Source organism: Suillus fuscotomentosus (genome assembly GCF_016647785.1).
Source record: "Suillus fuscotomentosus strain FC203 chromosome Unknown F5891scaffold_28, whole genome shotgun sequence".
NCBI classification, from domain to species: domain Eukaryota; kingdom Fungi; phylum Basidiomycota; class Agaricomycetes; order Boletales; family Suillaceae; genus Suillus; species Suillus fuscotomentosus.
This window is the reverse complement of record NW_024539540.1, coordinates 217,025-235,205: the sequence shown is the minus strand read 5'-3', so window position 1 is coordinate 235,205 and position 18,181 is coordinate 217,025. Positions and strand designations below refer to the sequence as shown.

General features: G+C 48.7%; 5 protein-coding genes across 5 annotated transcripts; 2 read left to right on the top strand and 3 right to left on the bottom strand.

Annotated features, from left to right (window-relative positions):
* Nucleotides 1-2,966: 2,966 nt before the first annotated feature.
* F5891DRAFT_980456 (uncharacterized protein) lies at nt 2,967-4,873 on the bottom strand (the record flags this gene model as incomplete). The annotated part of the gene is made up of 6 exons (XM_041377003.1): nt 2,967-3,437; nt 3,517-3,917; nt 3,961-4,038; nt 4,225-4,270; nt 4,410-4,535; nt 4,559-4,873. The coding sequence occupies 6 exons, from the start codon at nt 4,871-4,873 to the stop codon at nt 2,967-2,969; spliced, it is 1,437 nt and encodes a 478-aa protein (XP_041225748.1).
* Nucleotides 4,874-5,041: 168 nt separating this feature from the next.
* Nucleotides 5,042-6,556, bottom strand: F5891DRAFT_1188869 (uncharacterized protein; the record flags this gene model as incomplete). Its single annotated transcript, XM_041367058.1, has 4 exons — nt 5,042-5,638; nt 5,694-5,891; nt 6,026-6,270; nt 6,325-6,556. 4 exons carry the CDS (start codon nt 6,554-6,556, stop codon nt 5,042-5,044), a joined length of 1,272 nt encoding a protein of 423 aa, XP_041225747.1.
* Nucleotides 6,557-7,692: 1,136 nt separating this feature from the next.
* F5891DRAFT_1188868 (uncharacterized protein) lies at nt 7,693-9,565 on the bottom strand (the record flags this gene model as incomplete). Its single annotated transcript, XM_041367057.1, has 4 exons — nt 7,693-8,010; nt 8,063-8,307; nt 8,361-8,823; nt 8,876-9,565. The coding sequence occupies 4 exons, from the start codon at nt 9,563-9,565 to the stop codon at nt 7,693-7,695; spliced, it is 1,716 nt and encodes a 571-aa protein (XP_041225746.1).
* Nucleotides 9,566-10,453: 888 nt separating this feature from the next.
* F5891DRAFT_1188867 (uncharacterized protein) lies at nt 10,454-10,740 on the top strand (the record flags this gene model as incomplete). The annotated part of the gene is made up of 2 exons (XM_041367056.1): nt 10,454-10,501; nt 10,552-10,740. 2 exons carry the CDS (start codon nt 10,454-10,456, stop codon nt 10,738-10,740), a joined length of 237 nt encoding a protein of 78 aa, XP_041225745.1.
* Nucleotides 10,741-14,892: 4,152 nt separating this feature from the next.
* Nucleotides 14,893-16,458, top strand: F5891DRAFT_1227785 (arginine biosynthesis bifunctional protein ARG7; the record flags this gene model as incomplete). Its single annotated transcript, XM_041369528.1, has 4 exons — nt 14,893-15,894; nt 15,945-16,036; nt 16,096-16,342; nt 16,395-16,458. Coding segments are annotated over 4 exons (1,377 nt in total), but the record flags the coding sequence as incomplete, so codon positions are not given.
* Nucleotides 16,459-18,181: the final 1,723 nt, after the last annotated feature.

The window sequence follows — 18,181 nt, the reverse complement described above, 5'->3', positions numbered from 1 at the left end:
TTGCTTCTTATTATGCGGTAGCAGCATTATACCTCACGTACCTGGAATCTAGGGTTGCGACTAGCTTCTCTCCTGCTGGTATTGCATAAAGAATCCTGACGAGGTGAGTGAACAGTGCCTTCCAGGTACCCAACTCGCACTCGTGCATAAAGTCCACAACAAGCATACAAAATGTGTCAAGGCCAAGCCTAGCCAGCTTCTGGACAAATGTATTCTTTTGGTGCTAGTCAGAGCCAGCACTACAGAGCGAGCGATGGAGAAATCATCCTTACTAGCACAGGTACCCATGAGCCTTCTCCGAGCATTTCTTCAACCTTCGTGCCGTCTACAGTATTTCCCCGATTATAAATATACTCTCGTGCCTTGATGATGTTGGTCTCGACGTAGGCTCGAAAATTATACATACGGCTTTTCATATCTTTGTAGAGGCCCAGAGAAGCAAACATGCTTTTCGGTGTGAGACATCGCGGGCAGGGACATGAGCCCATGTCTTTTATAGTAGCAATTAAAACCCTGAGACACGTTGAGTGATGGCCTTACTATTAAGACTCGGACAGAACGCACTTTTCGGGATAATCAGCTGAGTATGTGAATATGCGAGGAAAAATCCTGCGAAACACGCCGTCGGCACATTTTAATACAATGCCATGGCGGTATGCATGAAGAAACTCTTTATCTAGCAAAGTATCCCAGCAGGCGTGAAATAACTCGCGTCGACAGTGGGTGTAAAGGGCAGCCATGCCACTTTTCGATATCCGAGGCAAGTTGCTCAGAACATCCTTGACCTTGTCGGGCAACTGACGCGCAAACATGAAAGTGACGCTTAGAGGCACAGTAGGAAAACTTACCGACGGCAAAAATGCCACAAGGTGACATGCACCTGACTTCGGTGCAGAACGAGCATACTTTGTCAGATTTCCGAAGTACATGTAGAGGGGCCAGGCCTTTGCCGTTCCAAAATTTGCAAGATGTGTGGCGTCCGAAAAAAACATAAGACCAGCAACCACCCGTTCCAATGTACATCCGGGCTCCCTTGGGAGCTTCTGCACCTCGTCTTGGGCATCTAGCCAAGAATCAGAAGTATATAACTCGTCGTATATATGCTCTTGATGATTGTCCAATGGATCCTTCCATAGACGCTTGAAAGGAGAAAGATGAAATGCACCTGCCTGGATGTCCGTGAAAGCCAACCGAATTACTTCGACAAGAGGGCGAAAATGAAATCCTGAAACAGAAAAAGGTCTAGCTTCGTCCTCCTTCAATTTCGTAGGAATCTGGATAGTAACACTGGCCTCCATCCAGTCATCCAGAAATCTGATTTTCTTCCCTGCGGGATCATTGTCCAACTCACGTAAATTCTTCCTCACCGAGAAGTCCTCTAAGTCCTTCGTGGTAAAATCCTCGGCTAGCATTACTTCTTTGACGAGACGGGAAATTTCGGTCTCAGATTTTTGATTGCTGCCAGAATTCATCCAAGATATGAGTCGATAAATCGTCATATTAGGGAAAGGGTAGGGGGGTGGAAGGACACCAGGTGAATCACTCTCCTGCGCGACTGTTGGACATGTTGTTGAAAGTAGCGAGGACGGGACAAACTTATCTGGCTCGAAGGATGGGCGACGAGGATAGAGCCGGCAAAGTCCAAGACAATTAAAGCCAGTCTGTAGTGTATCTCGTAACGTCAGAAGAACTCTCCGAATTCTAGATTCGGATGGGTCTGCATTTTCCGAGTGATTCACATCCTCATCAGAGATAGGAACATCGTCAAAATGTCTAGGTATTCGCCCTAGCTGCGGCGGGTACGAAGGTGTTACTGAGTGGAAAACAGGACAAGTAAGTTGTCATCCGACTTGGGCCCGAAAAGTCTAACGACTTGGACATACCCAACTTAGAAGTGTTGGTCTGACCGGATGTATTGTCGAGACAATCATCACTGGTATGATCAAGCAGCTGCGGCTGCGGCTCCGAGGGATGCCGCTGGAAGTAGTCAAGATCCGCTGCGCCGGGAGACCATGACATGCCAGCCCGCCGAGTGATGGTGTTGAAGTACCCACTTGATCATCTACACAGAGCAATAGGTTTGGAGCGGTTCAGCTTCTCCACATGCTGGATAGGTGCTATTTGCTACAGGTATGTGGCGATTGAGCAACCATTTATGAGACTCGGTGAACTCGTTCAAGTTGTAAGAAAGACTCCTCACCGAACTTGAAGATCTCATGCCAGCTGAACATGGTATCGAAGTCCACACTGCGGCTGGTTGCCGTAGACTCATAGCTCTAGCTGCCTGTTTCGCCCTGTCTTGTCTTTGCTGGCTGGCTAGAACTCTGGAATTGAGGTGAAATCGACATGTGGCACGATGCCTACTAAGCCCTCGAGCATCAGTGGTTGCTTTCTCCCAGGAGCAGCCTGGAGCATTGCAGGATGTAACCATCAGGCTAGCCAGATGATAAATAAAAAGAAAGAATGGAACAAGCCATAAAAATCCGAGTTTGCGCATTCGGTGAGGGTGACTCTCAGACGCCTAGCACGACCGCATCAATAAGGAGCAGTAGCGCCCAAAATCAAAATTTCCAACTTTTCGGATTCTAGCCGCAGTGCTAGCCTAACTCAGTAACACCATCGGACTGGCCAAAGTCTTTGGTTGAAGTTCGTAGTGATGATAGTACTAGTACTGATACATCATCATTGTTCGCCTGTTCAACTAGTACTAGTACATGATGCTCAAGAAACAGAAACAGTACTTGACGTCCTGGTCAATACGTGACGGTGCCGCTTGGCGCTAGTTAAATATTGATCTACTAGTGACTCAGTGAGAACTTGGACCATGCCAATATACATGCGCGCCAACCTTGAATGGTAAGATGGAACACAACACCCCATAATGATATAAATGCTAGGTATTTTATTGTCCTGTATGCAACGCGATGAGTATTTGCACAACACTGAGTATCACAAATTGCCTCACCTCAGGCCACTGTGACAGCACTGAAATTGCTCGCATCTGCGAGTATGCTGTCCAGGCATGCGTCCAAGCGATATTTAGCATCTTCCGAGTCAGTGTCATCCAAAGGCAACTTCCGTTCAGAGCCAACCTCCTCCATAAAATCAAGTTGCAGGTCTGCGATTTGGGTAGCGATGAGATCGTGGCTATATGCAGCGAGGCTGAAGTCTGCATCGTCTTCGAGCTGCTCCATGGATCGTCTGACCAACATCCTTTCGAGGAATGAAGCCTCTGCTTTGCTCTCGGCATATTGTTGAGCAGAATCCCTTAGAATGCTTTGAAGAAGTATGGCATGTTTTTCAGCTGATTCGAGCTCCCACGCTGTTGCGAGAGCCCGCAAATGCTTGCTTTCGGCGTCAGCTCGCTTTGCGGCGATAGCTGAGTGGACGGTCGCGTCGGGCATGCTCCTCAGGCCTCTTTTAATCAGCTCTTCGCCCTGTCACAATGCTTATCAATGACATGACCTGCAGTATCTGAGAGGAGGGTAATACCTGACGGACGTCTACCAGACTAACATCAGCCTCATCACGCTTCAACATGTTTTTCATCATAAAACGGTGTTCCAGTGCAGTTGGAACATGCCCCCCTCGCTGATAAGGCCTGAACTTTCGGCTAGCGCGTTTTGCATAAAGTGACAGATGTTGTGATACAGGGGGGAGGCCATTTGGAAGGGATTGAGTTGGAAGAACTGCAGCACCATGAAGGGATTCTTCAGATGATTGCTTATTGAAGCCCGTGGGTTCCAATACCCAACTATGATCATCATAAGGGTGCTTGGTGGAATCATGATGAGTGTCGTCCTGCACAGATCGCTTAGTGAAAACTTCAGTAGGTAGCTCCATCGCACAATGATGAAATTTAGAGGCCCCAGCGGGAGAAACAGTAATAACAGGAGAAGAGACCATGCTGTGGTATGCTTGTCACGGATCTGAGCCACTGGCAGTAGGGACTCTATTAACCTGATATCATATTAGTGTGAGAGCTTTGGAGTTTTAACGACTCCAGCATGTCCTCGAAGTTCACACAGATACAGTGACCTGTAGTGACATATAAGGTATCAACAAACATTCCCAGTTCGGTATCACTGCCCCGTATCTTCGTACTTTCAAATCTTCAGATGCGCCGCAGCTGAGCTGCGATACAAGGCCCGCTGATTAACAACCTGACAGAAATTTACAGACTCATGTTGAATCCTCGACACTTTGGCGCTGAGAGCAACTCACGATCACCAGTCTTCGTGTCGAATGTCGCATGTTGGTTATCACCAGTCTTCGTGTCGAATGTCGCATGTTGGTTATCACTAACTGCAGCACGTCAAACGAGGCTGACTCGGCGAGCTCTGCATCGATCCACTCCTTCCTTCGCATCTCCGAGTATCCTCGACACTTTGGTGCCAAGAGCAACTCACGATCACCAGTCTTCGTGTCGAATGTCGCATGTTGGTTATCACTGACTGCAGCACATCGAACGAGGCTGACTCGGCGAGCTCTGCATCGGTCCACTCCTTCCTTCGCATCTCCGAGTATCCTCGACACTTTGGTGCCAAGAGCAACTCACGATCACCAGTCTTCGTGTCGAATGTCGCATGTTGGTTATCACTGACTGCAGCACATCGAACGAGGCTGACTCGGCGAGCTCTGCATCGGTCCACTCCTTCCTTCGCATCTCCGAGTATCCTCGACACTTTGGTGCCGAGAGCAACTCATGATCACCAGTCTTCGTATCGAATGTCGCATGTTGGTTATCACTAACTGCAGCACGTCGAACGAGGCTGACTCGAGTTCTGCATTGGCCCACTCCTTCCTTCGCATCCTTGACACTTTGGCGCTGAGAGCACCTCACAGTCATCAGTCTTTGTATTGAATGTTGCATGTTGGTTATCATCAACTGCAGCACGTCGAACAAGGCTGACTCGAGGTTTCCTTCTCTCTTGTTCTACTATAGACTCAGGAGCTCCGTCCTCCATTGCCATCAACGGCTATACATACACATCGCACCTTTCTTGCACAATAATAATCGCATTGATATGACGCACATAGACTATTCGAGAGCTTGATTATTTTCCTTCTCGATGTCATCAGCTCGCGCCCTCCTTTTCCCTTTAGCCCTCCTTCTCGCCTTCGCACGTTCCTCTTTCATGTGAGCTTCACAGACACAAGTATGAAATGTAAATGCGGCACCCTCCGTCATGCCAACCTTCTCGACATAAAATCTACTGCTAAAATGTGCTGCAGTCGGCAAATACAATATGCCGTGCTCCTTCAATGGATTCACGTAGCGGGGAAAATCCATTGCAGGGTAGCGATAATGAATGGTCATAAGGATGTTGTCAATGTCTTGCGGTGGTTCGTCATTGTCAGTTTCTTCATCACTTTCCGTGTAGAGTGCAAATGTCCTTTTGAGTGGTTGAGGAGTCATAGGGTCATTACTTTGCTGTTTCGAAAGCGCGCCGTTGGAAGTCCACATGTCATCGATGGCAGACGAGAGGTGAACATGATTATGGATGATGGGCGATACGAGCTCGGTTGGGACACGTTGAAGCGACACAGTTCTTGCCTTGCGTGTCTTGCGAATGTCATCGAAATGGGGTGTGTTGGGTAGACTAATACAGGTGTTGTCTGGATCTCGAGTGTCGTGCTAATTGTTTCAGATAGTCATGTGATACGTTTGGAGGCATATAAGCGTCACATACCAGATATTTTGCCCACTCCTGGAGGTCTTGGGTGCATATCGGATAGTGTGGAGTGTTTGGCTGCGACACATCCACCCAACAAAATGTGTTCTCTAAATTTCCGAGCTGATGCTCGGAGCAACACAATTTTCTTTTCACATTTTCGAGTTCCTTCACATATAGCAGGAGCGAAGGGTCAGACTTGGACACCATGCCTGCCTGTAATTTTATTGGCTTTCCTTTTAGTACAGGCATCTACGGCAAGTTACTGTTATACCATTATTTTTTAATTAGAAAAATACTTACCGTATTGACAATGTCAATGACAATTTTCTTCTTTTCCGTCCGGACACCTGCTCAGCCCTCGCAGTCTTGAAAGCGCTGGAGATATCCTGCGAAGTCAAAAGGCGATGTGGCGGGTCTGTGCGGCAGGCTGTAGACAAGCACCAGCCCAAGTGCTCGTAGGTCTTTGGAAGGTCCATTACAGCCTTCATAGAGTCCAATATATCCAACGGATGGTCTGACTCGGTGTAAAAATAGCCGACATAGGTTGTCAATTTGTTTTTGTCCGTTGTGTTCAACAGCACACGGAACTCGACTAGTACAACGTGAGTATCTTGCATAAGCCACCTAAGAAGACTGTCATAATTACTTTTCTCGAAAGCCTGAGGCTGCGGCTCGGGTCCTTGGTGGCATTCGGGAACTTGATTGATCTGTTCGTCATCGACTTCGGGCAGATTTTTACGGGAACCAAGGAGATAGGCAGTGGTTTGAAGACGAGTTCGTCGGCGAGGCGATGGTATAGAATCGATAATATTGTTAATATCATGCGAGTAATTGCTACGGTCATGAGTACTCTGAGCGGGGAAGAGAATGTTGTGCATTACTATGCACCAATGTTATGTAGACTTACTTTTCTCCGCCGAGTCACCCAGCTTTTATATCATTCTACTAGTTGGGGTGTTACGGTTATAATGCAACTCGACCGAATAGTCCGCCATCATGATGGCGATCATACTATCGATGCTGTCACTATTAGGGCAACAGGTAACTCGCCAGCCTGAGTGACTCAAGTATTCCAGGACTCACCCAGAGAGGTTGTGACTAGTATGGGTACCGGTAGCCGCAGCATCTGCCTCCAAACTCAAAAATGTTGCTATCCCTCCGAAGAGGACCACTGACGATGATCACCGACTCTCACTGAGCTACCAACATTGAACATTAAATCATGCTTTCTGAAAGTTCGAGTCAGGGTACAACGTGAAATAATACGGATCAGCCTTCTATGACACACCAATGTTTGAGTTCACCGGCGACAAACCAGGCCAGAACTCAGTTTGCTTTTGGAAGTTTCTGGCATTCTAATAAGGTAAATAAGTGCGTCAAGCTCCTTCTGCATCGCGGCTGTGTCGAAGAAGTTAGGGTCACCCCGTCTGAGATCCGATTAGTACTTGCGTGCAAATTCAAATATCTATCTATACGTACTACATAACCCGAACTCACACAAGCTTTATCGGACTTTATCGCAGCTCTGGAAGTATTAGACTAAGAGATCGGAGGAGGTAATGTGAGTCCAGCTTCTAGAGTCAATGGCATAGTTTACGAGGTTGGGCTGGACTGAGTGTTAGCTCGGGGTGGGACGCAAGCAGGTGGAGTCGCTGGGAGGGCGGGAACCAGCTGCTTACGAGTTCGATTGTGCGCTGACTCCGAATGAACGTTTGAATATTAAAATTTGAATTTATATTGCGAAGGACCAATGATATGATATACGCGAACAAGTGTAACGGGAACGGACTGCAAGGGGAACCCAGGGCCAGACAGGGCCAGACCTCCCGGGCCGGAACGGGAGGCTACGGCTCTATCTATCGAGGACGGACTAATAACGACGCGCGCGTGCGCGCAGTGGGAACTCCGAGCACCTTATAAGATAATTTCACAACTTCCTAAATAAGCTTGAAACATAGTACCAAATGGATACACATGTATGTAAAGTCATTGTAATGTTGAGTAATGAGACCGGTCACAAGATGGAGTTGTTAGTAAATAGTAGCGATGTAATTGCATCTAGCTGCGATGGGCTCAGAGCATTCAACATCGACACATAGTGGTCGTGGTGAGTACGGTTGATCTCTGGTAAAAATAAGCTTGGGATATATCTCCCTGTGCAGTGTTCCTGCAGCGCCCACCGGCCGAAAGTAGCCGTTATTGCGAGTAACGGCTTGACGTTGAGACCCCCAATATATCGGTGATATTGGTACTCACTGTCGCGTAAGAGGTACGATACTATCGCCAAGATGGCATGATTGGTGAAGGCGATGGAGACATCAACTCCTTCGATCTAAAAAACGATAGTGTGAGTGGATGAGCTGAGAGTCCAATTCATGACATACGGATACTCGACCGTACAGGAATGCATCATTCTCCATCAGACATCGGACTCGCGTCGCGCGCTTGTTGACATGCGAGACATCCAATGTCACGGCATAGTCAAACGCGAGGTCATACAAATGATATACGAACAACCTTACCACCACCTTCATCTCATCGAGTACACCCATGAGCACGGGCTCCAGCTTCGATATCCGAAATTTCTCGTCGTTGTGTAGTTTATCCAATGCCCATTGCTGAAGCGCTCCTGCCTCCAATCAGTTCCACACCGGTGAATATTTAAATTTTCGAAAAACTTACCATCGGTCTGCTGATCGGTCACGGCGCTCCAGGAAGAATATATCGTTTCATTCATAGAATCGGGCGAGGGTAATAATGATTGACCGAAGGCAGTGCTTTTCATCTTTTCATTGCACTGATCCAACAGTTCTGGAATACCGTATTCTGGAATACCGTATGGGATAAGTTTCAGTCCTGGCGCAGATGAACGTTTGGTTGCGGTGCTTTTGGTTGTGATGAGTTTTGTGTTCCGACGGGAAGAGCGATTCGACCTGCTCGATTCCCGGGGAACTTGTACGCGGTGTTGGGAGGAAGCTACAATGTCCGAATGACTGACAATGTCATCAAAGGCATCGACGAATTGAGTTCCGCTGGGTATAGCCGACGTTGACCCCGAGTCACGGTGATCCAACGAGGTTCGTTGCGACATCACATGACTCGTGGCCACATTCTCGACCGGGATGGCAGTCTGTTGCTGCGGCCACTGCATTGATGAAGTTGGGTACACTCATCACATGACTCGTGGCCGCACTCACGACCGGGATGGCAGTCTGTTGCTGCGGCCACGCATTGATGAAGTTGGGTACACTAAGGTCGGAGAACCGATAAGGTATTGGATGGGCAAGCTGGTCCTGCAGCAATTGCCCACCAGACTGTGGACGGTGATCGGCGTGTGGTGTAATATCAGTATCATGATGATGGCTACTCAGAGGCTGGAGTTCGGAGTGATGGTAGCTTGCCTGGTGGCCGCCATCCAGCACATGGCCACTTGAATGGGCAAGCTGGTCTTGCAGCAAGTGCCCACCAGACTGTGGATGCTGATCGGCGTGTGCTGCAATAGCAGCATCATGATGATGGCTACTAGGCTGGGGTTCGGAGTGATGGTAGTATGCCTGGTGGCCGCCACCCAGCACGGCTGGATGGCCACCATCTTCCCAGTATTGCAGCTGCGAAGTCCATGACGGTCCATCGTGATGACTGGCAGCTCGAGTTGACGGACCTGCTAGCACTGGCAGTGTCACAGTGGTAGCATCATGATCCTGGGGCTGCGATAGGACCCACGACGACTCCAAGTCCTGATGTTGGGAACCACTGGTGCGATGGTCATGTGCAAGTTGATAGTGAAAATGGAAGTCGAATGATTCCAAGCAACTTGAGGGATCGGGAGCCATGTATTGTTCAAGTTCATCGCCCTGCGATTGAGGCTGATCGCCCCAACCTGACATTGTTGGTAGCGAGCAAGAGGGAAAATGTAATAGAAGTTACTCATCTGCAAATTTAAGTAATCTTCGAGGCACGGCACCAAACTCGAGGACGCGGCACACGTGAAGACTGAATTGATTTGACCGCAAAGTACATAATGTAAGATACTTATGTTTACGGCTTACGCATAAATGGTAGGCCAGACGTTATTACATAATATTTATACAAAGACAAGCCGCGCTTATATGAATATCCGCATCTAGATTCTGGACGCTTAACATTTGCATTTCTTAAACCTCTCAGGCTACCCACGGTCAACGTTCAATGCTGTGTTCAATATCGTCCATTCAAGTGCTTTCAAGGCTTGCTATCCGATTGAGGCCTTGTCCGAGTCAATAGAGGTATGTAATAGGAATACAACAACATTTTTACATTTTCTGACACGGTTCGTAGGCACCCTGTGTTCCTTGGTAGTAATCCTTGCAGAACTTCGCTCCCATTCGCCATCTCACCGTGTTTGAGATGCACTATGCTATAAAGTAAATCATTACCTGCGGTGTTGCAACTGGTCTTGTACTAATTCGTCTTGACATATAGACCTCTTCTATGTGGCTCAGCGAATATAACCGTGATGGGGGCTACTCGTCGTGCAGCGTCCCGCCCCAGGCCCAGGATATCTGCACGAGTCCGTGACTCGGATACTGATACACCCGTCAAAATATCGGCCGCGACGTTGCACCAGCGTTTCATGGGTCTCTCCTAGATGATTGAAGGGTGGATGGAAAACGCGATGTTGGTATAATGTCGCTCGCATTTCGCGGTTCGCTGATGCGTATCTGTAGATATCGTTAATATGCATTGCAAGAAGGTTGCTACTGATCAGGCTCGATTCTGACAACCAGAGGCTGTGGATGCACGTTGCTCGTCAGCTTGTCGAATGTTATCACAGGGGAAACGTGGTGAGTCGTCTTTCGTTCATGTAGATCACCTCACAGATATTCTCATGCAGGATAATCATACTCATGGCATGCGAGTCGACGAGGACCGTGTACCAGCCTTCGCGATGTACAAGATCGCTTTCTTAGCATCCTTACATCAGTTGGCAGTGGAGTCTGATGTCTCACAGCCTGCTGTCGAAGGTCTTCGTCTCGTCACACAAGCCAGAGCTCCTGTCAACCATGACCTCGCTGTTCAGTGATATTTTGACGTACTCACTGGCTTCTAGGTGCTGGTATCGGCGTGGAGTCCATCTTTTTAAGTTATTTGATCCTTTTCAATTACGAAGTGCCCATGTGTGAGTTTACTTACCACACGTGCTTAACGCTTGATTTTGACATCTTCACTAGCAAGTTCGCAAGACCGTTCGAACTTTGAAACTCGAATGTTCCGATGGCAGGTCGGATTTTAGACTCGGACTCGAGAATGCACCAGGTCACGTGAGTACCAGTGAAGGAGAGCAAAAATGTCGTCAATGAATGAGTTTTTCTAGAATACATTAGGCGTGTTTACCGACAGCCAAACAATTATCAACCCACAACCCAGTAATAATGAAGACCTGCTCTTTTTTCGCTAACGCGATACCATGTCTGCAGAACCTCCCATGACTTCCCTTGCTCTCACTTCACCAAATGGAATGATGAATAATCATTCCAATGCTCAACTCGCACATTTACTTCAGAACAGTTACTGCGACAATGACAGACTGACGAAAGAACTCGGAAACACCAAAAACGAATTAAAAAAAGTAGAGCGTTTACTAGCAGAATTTCAAGCTGCGACCGTCAACGGTGCTCCTCTCTCGGGCAAGGCTCGTCGTGTCATTAAAGAAGCTGAGGCCCGTGTGGCCCATGCCAGTAGACAAAGAGACGAAGCAGAAGCACGCAGACGCGTTCTCGAATCTTACAGAGAACTTGTCCTGAGTCTCGTCTCAACTCAAAACCAGCATGATCACAGCCCTTATTCCGCCAATCCTAGTATCACTGTAAAACCTCCACCACGCTCACACATCCGATCTCATCATAGTTACACCTCCTCGTCACTAAGTTCCGCTGCCCTCTCTCCAGGTCCACTTGCTCCACCATCTACCCGTGGCGTCCGTCCTCGCTTAGGCAGCTTCGATGAACCTTATCTCATCGCACAACCCCAGTCTCCTTCCAAACAACCACGTAACGAACGTGGTGAATATGACCACAGGCCCCGTCTCCCGGTGAGTTTCCTCTCTCACCACCTTTCTATCTCCTCGCACTCACAGGTCCATTATATGATACAGGCTGGCGAGCTCGGGACCTATCAAACCTATACGACCCTCCCTCCCCGCCTGCGATCGCTACTCTACAAACTACAAGCTACGGCATCTTTCCACTCCGACCCCAACTCGAATCCAGACGCGGAGTTGGGAGAAGCAGCTGATGCTGTTGCTGACCACCGCAGTGCGTCTTTGACTGGCATAAAGGAGGACATGGAAGTTGGGCAGTAAGCACATGTCCATTACAGCGGAGGCCAACTTAAAAAAACTCTTGACTGCTCTAGGCAACAGCGAGAAAATAAATGCTGATATTCCTGCGCGTTGATGTGGCTTGCGCTTCCTCAATTGGTGTCCTTACTCGTGGACTTCGCTGCCTTGCTATCTCTCGTCTTAGACCTCCGGTGATTTCGCTATTGATGATCGTCCAGTCAAATCTCTTTCTATCACCTAATGCAAACCATCCAATCGGATTACCTCCCATGTTTTTGTCTATGATCGTCTCGCTGTCTGCAATTGTTGTCCCTGTGCTCTTTTATGTTTCATTTTTTGTATTTTTCTCCTTCTGTTTGATGCGGTTCATCCCCATCATTTCATGCTACCTGTATCAATTCAACTAATGCGAGTTCGTGTCGAGTCGATCAGTTCGCGCCAAGCCAACAGGTCTGTGCTTCGTCGACGCCGCGCATCACACATCGAGCACCCATAGAGCCAGCAGCTCATACTAGCTTATACCAGTCCCCTTCGCATGGAAACATCCTCACCTGGAACTACAATCCAACATCAAGTTGAGAACCAGGTACCCGCTTTAGCGAATCCAACCTCAAACTCGAGCAGAAACCGTCGTGGCAATCATCGCCCCAGAAGTCACATTCCTTCAGCGAATGCAGCCAGTTCGATTGTCGTAGTTGCTCCGGAGACAGATGGTACAGGCAGCAGGAAGCCTCGCCGAAACTTTGATCAGAGCCGATCTCATGATCACGAGCAGGGAAGCTCAAATTGGCGTAGACCACCTGGTGCTTCCCAGACCACAACTGACTCTAGCTCTGTTTCAAGTGAAACAGGTGATGGAAATGCACGGTCAAGGAAGAATCGCTCTCCCAGACGTCCCCAGGGGGCCACCACTATGAATGAACCCAATGTCACTGATTCTCAACTCCAACCGCAGTCGAAGCGTCCATCCCGGCGTTCCAAATTCAATCCGTCACTTTCTGAACCGATACTATTGACTGGTGACTCAAAACCTGAAGTTGAAGCCCATCTCTCACAGAAAGCTTCTTTGCTGCTCAAGAAAGCCTCCAAGATATGGTGGACGATAGGTTACGGTTCGATTTGCCGATTTGCCGTGATAAATTTTGAAGTCCGATCGATGTTTGTTCTGCGTCCCCAGAAATTTTATTAGAGAACGCGTATCTATATCTATATTTATTTTAACCAACATGCAAAGGATGCAATGCAGTCTCTTCGACCCTTACTACTCATGCCCTCAGCACCCATCCTTATCCTGACTGCCCAATTTGCTTCAACCCCATTCGTCCAGAACAGCCTACCTGGTCCTGCTCTTCTTCAGATCTCTTCGAAAACCTCCAATGCTGTTGGACTACATTTCACCTGAAGTGCATTCGGGCTTGGGCTTCCAAAAGCGTCAAAGACCTTCAAGATGCATGGCGTGCCCGTGGCGAGGAACGTACCGGCGAATGGAGATGTCGCGGTTGTCAAGCCAAACGTGAATCTGTACCATCCAGCTATCGGCAAGTGCTACTTATCTATCTGTATCGTGTACTTACATTTTATCATCAGGTGCTTTTGTCATCGCATCACAGATCCATACCCTCTCGCCTTGTCACCCCACATAGCTGTGCACATCCTTGCTCCCGCGTACGTATTTCTGCTTGTGGCCACGGCTGTCCTCTTCCCTGTCCACCGTGCGCTGTTACCGTCCGGAAGGGCTGTTGGTGTGGATGCCAAGTCTCAACGGCTCGTTGCTCTTCCCTGGCATCTCCAAATGCCACCACTGGCATTTCCTGTGGCGTCATTTGTAGTAAACCCTTGTTGTGGGAATCCTCAGCATACATGTGCTCAGGTTTGCCACCCCGGTGAGTGCAAGCCATGTGTCGTGGCTGAAATCGTCGAGGCGCGTGTGGGGTGTGTCTGCAGAGTGTTTATGAAGATGTAAGCTGTCTTTTTTATTGATCATCGTTGTGTTTTGACCTGACGTTCGAATAGCTTATATGTCCGTGTGACCGGACAGCTTTGGAGCCTCCAATTCCATCTGGTACGACGATGACTTGCAGTTATCCGTGCGCAAGGCCTTCACCTCCACGTGGCCATTTGCGCGTCCCTCATGCGTGTCATGAGGGCATCATCATTGCTGGTGCGGATCCAAGCGAACCAGTGGAAGCATCTCCTTGCCCACCGTGTCCTTTCCTCACCAGCAAACAGTGTGCGTGCGGAAAGAAGATGGTGGATAATGTCAGGTGTGCGCAGGAGCGGGTGAGTTGTGGTACGGTATGCGGAAAGTGAGTTTTGTGTTTGTCTGACAGTGATCATATCGATTAACTTCACTATTGCTTCACAGATTGCTAACATGCGGTTTCCATCATTGCGAACGCTTGTGCCATGCAGACGACTGTGGAACGTGTGCTGCTGTATGTGGCAAGTCTCGCAAATCATGGTTAGTTCTTCTATTCTCCCCACTTCAACTGATATAAATTTCTCCTTTAATCTAGCTTGCCGTGCACCCAACTATGCCACGCCCCAGCAGCATGCCCTGAAACTGAGGCCTGTCTCGCGCTCATCACTCTCACTTGTCCCTGCGGCCTCCTCCGCTCCTCTATCCCATGCCCCCAAGGAAATTCAACCGCTCAGCTCAAATGCACTGGTGAATGCGCAATCAAGAAACGCAATGCGCGACTTGCAGACGCTCTTGGCATCAGTCCCGAGAAGCGCGAGGGTTTACAGGCCAAGGTCACTTACAATGATGACCTAGTGACTTTCACGAGAGCGAACAGTAAGTATGTGGGGCTAGTGGAGAAGACGTTTGCAGAGTGAGTGATGGTATTTCTCATGAATCTGATGCACTTTCTCACAGTTGGCCCTTCAGTTTGACAGCGCTTCTCTTCTACATCCTCGTCTCCAACTTTCGTAGCCAAACCTGCACCTTCCAAAGCACGTCATCATGTCCAAATTCCAGATACTTCCTTTCCACTTGGCTATAGCCTGACTGGTGTACATTGCGGCGTGAAAAATAATCCATCTGTCGTTGATCTAACAGTTATACTTTCGACCTCTTTAAAACCTACTTCCGCAGCGGCATGCTTCACTCGTAACGCATTCCTTGCTGCCCCGGTGCTCGTCAGCCAGGATGTACTTGAAAAAAGTGCTGGCCATGTCCGTGCAATCGTGACTAACAGTGGATGTGCCAACGCAGTGACCGGCAAACAAGGTCTGGAAGATGCTTGGGCCATGGTCAAGGCCACCGATGCCCTTCTCCCCAAACGAACCCAGTCAGAGTCTAACAAAGATAGCCACGATACAGTCGTAATGTCGACAGGTGTGATTGGCCAAAATCTTCCCATTTCCAAGATTCTCTCCGGCATTTCGTCTCTTGTACCTTCGAGTCTTGGCTCAGATTTCGCAGCTTGGGAGCGTGCGGCAAAAGCCTTCATGAGCACTGATACGTTCCCCAAACTCCGTGCTCGGACTTTCAGCCTGGGCGGACAGACATTCCGTATGGCTGGGATGGACAAGGGCGCTGGCATGATACATCCTAACATGGGTCCCCCCGCTAACCCCAGCCAACTTCATGCTACGTTACTGGGTTGTATCTTGACGGATGCTGCAGTTTCTCCGCAAGCCCTACAGTCTGCACTCACGTATGCAGTCGAGCGTTCCTTCAACTCTATCAGTGTGGATGGAGAAATGTCCACGAATGATACGATCGTTGTTCTCGCCAACGGAGCTGCTGCTGGAGAGACTAAGGAGATTGAGGAGCACGATCCTCTGTTCCCAGCCTTCCGTAAGGAACTTACGTCCTTCGCCGCTGAGCTAGCTCAGCTTGTGGTTCGTGATGGTGAAGGCGCAACCAAATTTGTTACGGTGTCTGTAGAGGTCGGTCGTCCTAAGGTTATCCATCTGTTCCATTAGCCTAATCTGTGCAGGGAGCACCGACATTTACCGATGCGCATCGTGTCGCATCGAAGATAAGCACATCAGCACTGGTGAAGACCGCATTGTATGGTGAGGATGCAAAGTACGTCAGTTCACCCATTGATCGTGAGTTGCCACTGATTTAGACAAAACTTACTTCAGTTGGGGCCGTATCCTTGCAGCAACTGGCTCTGTTCCTTTGTCCACACCCATCAACCCCTACCGCGTGAACGTCACCTTTGTTCCGGCAGACAGTACCACTCCACTTCCAGTTTTAGTGCGCGGCGAGCCCGAGCTAGTGGATGAGGTGCGCGCGAAGGAGATCTTAAGCCAAGAAGATTTTGAAATCAAGGTGGATCTCGGCCTGGGCAGTGAGAGCGCCCAATATTGGACCTGTGACTTCAGCTATGTAGGTTCTGTGTGTTTTCCCTCTAGACACAGGCGCTGATTCGTGATCGCAGGAGTATGTACGCATCAATGGTGATTATAGAAGTTGAAGGAGTCTGCTGTGTTTGTTCTGGTCGATATGTTTGATATCAATGTTTTCTCGTGGCTGTTGGGGTGTGGGATCTGCAAGCCGTCGATTTGATTTCGGATATACTGTCGACATTACTGTGGCCGTGCATTTGATTGTCGCTGCGCAATGAGAACAAGAACATCTCAGGCATGAAGATCACGCTGGACCCTTGCCAGTTCTCGATTCGTCCAATATGTTTTGGCGCATGCTGTGTCGCGTTCGGTAGAACTTCAACTCAGCAGGATATCTTCATGTTTTCCAACTTACTCGGTGGAGCTTTGATGACTACCTTCGTGGTGACATGCGCAAGAACTTCAGACAAGTACGACTTTGGGCGCGACATGAGCTTGTCTTCAAAAATCAAGGCGCCTTGTGTTTGTAAACACCTGTGAGCGTCTCAACTACACCCAATACAGCGAACCGTAATACACGATTTCCATCAATCCCTGATATCATCGATACCAACCCATAGATCCCAACGTGCTACAGATCAGTCATCAGCATCTTGATCAATCCCTCGAACACTATAGGCTGTCCAGGCCGCTCCGCATTTGCAGAAGCAGTATGAACAAAGGTTTCAGTCCTGCCGCACATGCCTCCTGAAAGAGGTAAAGTCGTGCATGACATGAGTTCCTTTTATTTCTTCCAGTTTTTGAAACATTGTTTTTTTGTGATGCTGATATATCAACTGCGCGCAGCTCGCATCTGTCTTCCGCATGGATACACAGATGATCGATCAAGAACCTCACCGAAGCGTACAGCTTATCCGGCGCGTTGACACGCGCATCCCGACGCCACTCCTATCTTTGTCGCTCCCATCACCAATGCCATCGCCCGCAGTCCTAGGCAAACTCGCTGATTTACGAGCTCCGAAGCCTATATCGAGCGTGACGAGCGGAAGTGGAGTATGGGCCAAACCCCAACCAAAGGTCGCAGAAGCAGGCGGGAGGTGGACAGCAGTTGTCACACGCCCTGGGTCTGGGTCTGGGAGTTCTTCACCTGCACCTGGTGCGTCCTCGAGCTCGGGAAGGCCTCAAGTTGGAACTGCTACGTTGAATTTGAAACCGAGTGGTGGAGCGTGGGTGTCGTCCTCTGTGCAACGCGCGAAAGAGGCAGCTAGTCTGGAGATGGGTGGAGAGGAAGAGGTGATACCGGATGATTGGGAGGATGATGTGTAGAGCCAGTTAGTTGAGAGCTTGGCTGACGGTGATTATGATGGGAGACATTTATAGATAGATTTAACTGTGATCAAGCGGACATGAGGCTTGGATAGCCGTCAATCGGAGGTATGTTTTGAGAACATACATAGGTTTGAGTAGGGAGATGAGGATTAAAGCCCTGTTGAACATGTTCAAAGAGTTAAGTTCCTCGACGCCGCGCATCACACATATCCAAAATTACGGGACAAAGAGCTCTAAGAAATCAAAGTGTTTGTAAGTAGAGTTCACTGGGCCTCAGTAGCAAATGGTGCCGTGGCTTGCGGTATATGCGCACGCTTGAACAAATTTGGTATAAATAGAAGTCAAAGAATAAGTGGGTGATCTCGGATATCATTGCAATCGAAGCAATATTTGAATCTCACGATAATGCCTTGTAAATACAACATAAATGATGGAATATTGGATTGCTCAACAAATGGGAACTAACTGAACTGCCATACCTTGCCGGCCGGGATGGTGAAAAGTCGTGACCATGTCAGAAGCGCTCATATGAATCTAGGTTAGGTGGCGA